Raw genomic sequence first — 4,958 nt, 5'->3', positions numbered from 1 at the left:
CTGTATACGTGAGCCAAGCAGGTGAAGCTGTGATATGATGAGAGTGGGAGAAGTAGCTGAAGCCAAGATGTGAGCAGACCTTGAGTTCAGAGAAGTCGTAGAAGTAGCAAGTCAGGGATTCTATCTGTGGGACTGCTGGAGGTGCTGGTTTTGGACATTGCCAAACAGAAGAATCAAGCACCCATGCAATATGAATGACCAGATTCCTGCTAAAGTGTGCTTGCTCAGCAAGCAGTAAAATGTTACCTTTGCACTGCTTTGCAGCCTGGAAATGAAGCCCTGTCTGAAGCAGAAGTCTCGAGCAGGAGCAGATGTGCTGCTGCACTGTAGGTGCCTGTATTCCATGGCTGTGAGTTCCAGCAGCAATGCTGCTGCTTTCTGGCTGATCTGAAATGTCCAGCCATATATGAACCTTGCACTGTTGTAGAGATAGAGTCTACCTCCCTATGAAAACTATCAAAGCTTTCAAGCTCTTAAGGTTTTTACTATGTTAGAAGCACTAACTTGCCTTGTAGATTAAGAGCTAATAGGTTAAAATAGTGGAGATGGCACTTGTAAGAGTGGTTACTGCAGGATACCTCACTCAGATGAGTGCCAGTTTGTTTGCGTGTGCAAAACAAGCAACAAACACAGCTTTGTATCAAAATAGTTTATTAAAAACAGTAAGACTTCACTGAAGCTTGCTATCTCAAACAGAATTATGACATATTGCAGTATTCAACACAATCATAATCCATATATAAATATAATACTGTATAGATCCTGTTCACCATGGCTGGGCTTTGCCCTCTGCCCAGCCTTGTGCAGCCCTGCTGCCATGCCCAGCCCTGCAGGCTGAGCTGCACAGCCCATTCCTCCTGGAGCAGAACTGGCTGTCCCCTCCTTGCACAGCAGTGAGGATGGAAGCAGTGCCTGCAAACCACACAAACCCAGTATATCTCTTTGCAGCCCATGTCAGCTTAAACAAATGGTGTTGAAACACCAAGGAACTGATGACAGCAGTACTGGTTGATGTTCAGGAAAAAACCCAGAATCTATACATGACTCATGTTCCCAGCACTGCTCAACTGCACAGACTTGTGCTTCTGCTTGCAGAAGGGCAGCTCTGTGCTGACCTGCTGTACAACACCACGGCTGTGACAAGGAGCGTGTCACATGGCACAGCTCAGTTTGATGCATAGAGGCACCTTTACTGCAGCACTCCAAGAAGAGCATCACCAGCCTGGTGCACTCCTGCCAGCCACAAATGCCTTCCAACAGTGTCCTTTGCCACCAGCTTTGCACCAAGTCAGTATCAGTCCTTAAGCTGTGGCAAACCAACTGAGTGCTCCTATCTCAGTCTCTCAGGTCAGGATGCTGCCAAGCCAGCTCGGTTCCTTGGTAGCTGAGAGGCATCTCCTTGCTCTGCACTCATGTCCCCTGGGCAGCTCTGGTGATGGGAGGCTTCTTGCACAGCTCCTGATAGAACTCCGATTCCAGAAACCGTGGGTATGAATTGTTCTCCATGAGGCTGTAAACTCTTTTCTGTGCAGCACTGAAGCAGGTGTGTGTGGCTTCCTGGAGGTTCTGTGCTATCATGTTCTTGGTCTGGAAGTCGATGTTTATCTGAAATGCAAAGAAAGGATGCTTACTTTCCGAGAACTGAATCCCAACAAGCACAGCACTGCTGAGGAGGATGAGAGTCCTTTTGCTTCAGGGCTAAATTGGTGTAGTTTCTTTTAAACCATTTCTTTATTATAAAAATTTGGAGTAACTCAGGTATGCCGTATTTTGGTTCCAAACCCAAACGTTACAGATGTTTGACAAGGCTGATTTTTCTTCCCTCCTTCCCCCCAGCTAAAATGGAAACTGAAATACAATTTGTGCCATTTTCCACCTTGGTGGAAAGAAGGCATCCAGGGAAGAGTTGTGCACAATGCATTTGTGGCACCTGTATCTTACAAGTTCAGAGAAATGAAGTGGGGCTAAAGACACACAACAGGGCAACGCTTCTGTGCTTTCCTTACCTCCTTGGGAGCCTCCTTTTCAATGAAGTCATTGTAGATCTTCTTTGCTTTCAGTGTCAGCTTCTGAGGGGATTTGGTTTTCTTGAAGTCCTCACATGCCAGCCAGAACTCGATGTTCTCTTCACAGAACTCAGACTTCAGAAAAGCTCGGAAAGCAGCAACACCATCTAGGGAAAGGAGGGGGGGAAAAGAAAAGCAAACCACATCAATTAAGTATTCCAGGCATCTTGAATTTACCAATTTGTCACATCTGTTCCTAGCAAAATATTTTTCTGTAGTTCTGGTCCCTTCTGAAATGTCAAGGCAGTAAGAAACCTACATTGCAAGCAAATTAACCCTAACAGCTTGGCAGGCTTCAAGTCAGCCAATTTTATGTGAACACAAAACTGAAAGCTGTTTCCAGTCACTGTGTACCCTTATGACACCTATAGATATGCTACATAAGATCTCTAGATGGGATCGTCCTCATTAACCTTTATGCTGGAGCAAATACTCCTGACAGCACAACAAACCCCTGGAACACTTTTGCAATGGAAAGGATGACTCAGAAGTTCAATGAGCAAATGGCAATATCAGCTCTTAGTCTTTATTGCAGTGCTGTTGAGTGCTTTTTTCCAGCAAAAAATCCTCCCCATAAAAAGAAATAAAGATCAGTGGACTTCTGCATCGCAGAATCCTTCTCGAATTATAAGAATGGATTTGTCTTGTATAGAGAGCAAGTGAAAAACAGTGCTTGGCACTTTTGGCAAAACCAGGCTGAATAGGTAAAGTCTACAGCTGCAATACTCCACAGTGGGGAGTTTTAATAGTTTTAATATTACTTTATAGAGAAAGGTACAGCAGTGACACGCAGGGAAGCGATCGCTAAACGACACCAGGTTCTCCCCTGCTTTGTTCTTAACCACTACGGCCTGAAGACCAACTTACATTTGTTAGCCAGCAGTTCATCGAAGGCTTCTGACCACAGCCGGGCTTCCTCGGGGGAAGGTCTGTGTGAGGCAGAGAGAGAACAGAACGTGAGAACACTGCTCGAGGTTTGCTGCTTATTTTGTGCAGCACTTGAGTTATCTACTGCCATAACTCACCTGAAGTACGTGTGGTGTTTGCTCGCTTTATTGGACTTCATTTTGCTAGAACGGGAAGAGTTCTGCAGGAAATAACTCAGCTTCTTCTTCCAGTCTTTAATGCTGAAAGAACAAAGACGCTCATTTACAACGAAGCCCTCACGCACCGACCTCACCCCGTTCCCGAGAGCCGCCCTCAGGCTGCGAGCAGAAGAGAGAAGCCCTTCCGTTCGCCACCACTCACATGGTGCGCTTCATCATCCTGCCCTTGTCCGCCTCGTCCAGCTCCGCGCGCCGCCGGCTGCCCCGCTCCATCCGCCCGCCGTCCTGCGGCAGCGAAACGAACACCGCGCTCTGCATCGCCCCGCTGGCCGCCCGGCTGCCGCGCGCCCCATATAGAGCCCGCGCCCCGCCCCGCGCCCCGCCCCGCATGGCGAGGCCTTTCCATATTGATTTATTCTTTTTTTTTTTTTTTTTTCCTTTCCCACCCCCAGAGCTACTTTTCGCTTTACTCTTTTCTTCCTCCCTTCCCCCCCCGTCCCCGTCCTCTTTTATTTTTAAATAACTATTTTCTTTCATTCTCTCTCTTTTAAAAACTGTTTCTCCGTTCTATTTTTAAACCTCTTGCTCTTCGGTTGTTCCTCACACCCCTCCCTAGGCGCCGTCCCGTTTTGCAGATTTGGGTCTGTAAAGGCAAGACAGGCTTCTGAGCACAGAAGAAAAGGAGAAAGGTGGGCCCCTTTATTTAAAAAATAAAAATAAACCAACAACCCGAAGTAACCATAAATTTGAGCACGGTTTTCCTGCCGCCCGCCGTTCCCCCGCCGCACCGCGCAGCTGCTCCCCGCGGTGCTGCCCCCTACCGGCCGCTCGCGTCACGACACTTTGGGCTCGGAACAGCGCGGGGCTCCTCACAGACGCTCCTGCTTCTTTGTGTGAGCCCGTGCCTGGCTCCCAGGGCACCGCCTGCAGGGCAGCGCAACATCGCTCCGCAGCCTTGTGCCAGGGCACCTTGCCTTAGGTGAAAATGAGCTCTATTTAATATCTGAAAGCGTTTAAACAAGGATGCAGCAGTGCTGCCTGTTGCGTGCTGGAGCATCCCAGGTGGGAGCTTGCCAAGGAGAAGCACGTGTGAGGATAAGGAATGGCCTCGTGTTGCTGCAGGGGAGGTCCAGGTTAGGTATTAGGACACAGCGGTGATGCAGTGGCACAGGCTGCCCAAGGAGGTGGGGATGTCATCATCTCTAGACCTGTCCCAGAACTGAGGAGATATGGCACTGAGGAACACAGTCAGTGAGCATGGGCAGGAGTTGGACTTGGAGAGGTCTTTCTAACCTTAGTGATTCTAAGGCAACTTTTGTTATGCCTTTAAACAGTGGGGGGGTGGGGGGGGAATAGCATTTCAGGTTAAAATATAAGAAAAATGCTGAATACATCCATGGATGCATTCAAGGCCAGGCTGGATGTGGCTCTGGGCAGCCTGGTCTGGTGGTTGGTCACTCTGCACGGAGCAGGGGGTTGGAGCTACATGATCATCGTGGTCCTTTTCAACCCCATGAATATGGGATTGTGAGGTTAGATGGCCTGATAGAATATAATTGCTATCACATCTGGTTTAAAAAAAAAAAAATGCTTAGATTGAATTTTATTGTCTGCAATAATATGTATTTTAAGTACACATTTTTATTACGCTTCTAAATCAAGGCTATTATTTGTGTTGGATTTTTTCTTTTTTCTTTTTTTTTTTCAGTGAAGAAACAACCCCAAATAGTTTCTTGCTGCATCATGCTGTGCTGCGTGCTTTCTGGTGGTGACCCTGACCTTTGCTGGGACAGCAGTTAAAACATTTATGTGACAGAAGACGTTTTCTGTGTATGATTTAAAAAAA

The 4,958-nt window shown here is 47.4% G+C and overlaps 1 protein-coding gene across 1 annotated transcript; it reads right to left on the bottom strand.

Annotated features, from left to right (window-relative positions):
- Nucleotides 1–636: 636 nt before the first annotated feature.
- RGS2 (regulator of G protein signaling 2) lies at nt 637–3,474 on the bottom strand. Its single transcript, XM_031595504.2, has 5 exons — nt 3,315–3,474; nt 3,092–3,193; nt 2,934–2,995; nt 2,007–2,173; nt 637–1,605 (listed from the first exon to the last, which is right to left on the bottom strand). The coding sequence occupies exons 1-5, from the start codon at nt 3,428–3,430 to the stop codon at nt 1,411–1,413; spliced, it is 642 nt and encodes a 213-aa protein (XP_031451364.1). The 5' UTR covers nt 3,431–3,474; the 3' UTR covers nt 637–1,410.
- Nucleotides 3,475–4,958: the final 1,484 nt, after the last annotated feature.

This window comes from Phasianus colchicus, chromosome 9, assembly GCF_987193195.1.
Source record: "Phasianus colchicus chromosome 9, bPhaCol1.hap1.1, whole genome shotgun sequence".
Taxonomy (NCBI): Eukaryota; Metazoa; Chordata; class Aves; order Galliformes; family Phasianidae; genus Phasianus; species Phasianus colchicus.
The sequence above is the reverse complement of the archived record's forward strand: the minus strand, read 5'-3'. Positions and strand labels throughout refer to the sequence as shown.

Bases quoted from the DNA above. Each gene is read 5' to 3' on its own strand.
- RGS2 (XM_031595504.2), bottom strand. From the start codon at position 3,430: ATGCAGAGCGCGGTGTTCGTTTCGCTGCCGCAGGACGGCGGGCGGATG. The intron at 3,194-3,314 runs GTGAGTGGTGGC...TTGTTCTTTCAG, and splicing joins AGGATGATGAAGCGCACCAT to CATTAAAGACTGGAAGAAGA. The intron at 2,996-3,091 runs GTGAGTTATGGC...TGCCTCACACAG, and splicing joins AAACACCACACGTACTTCAG to ACCTTCCCCCGAGGAAGCCC.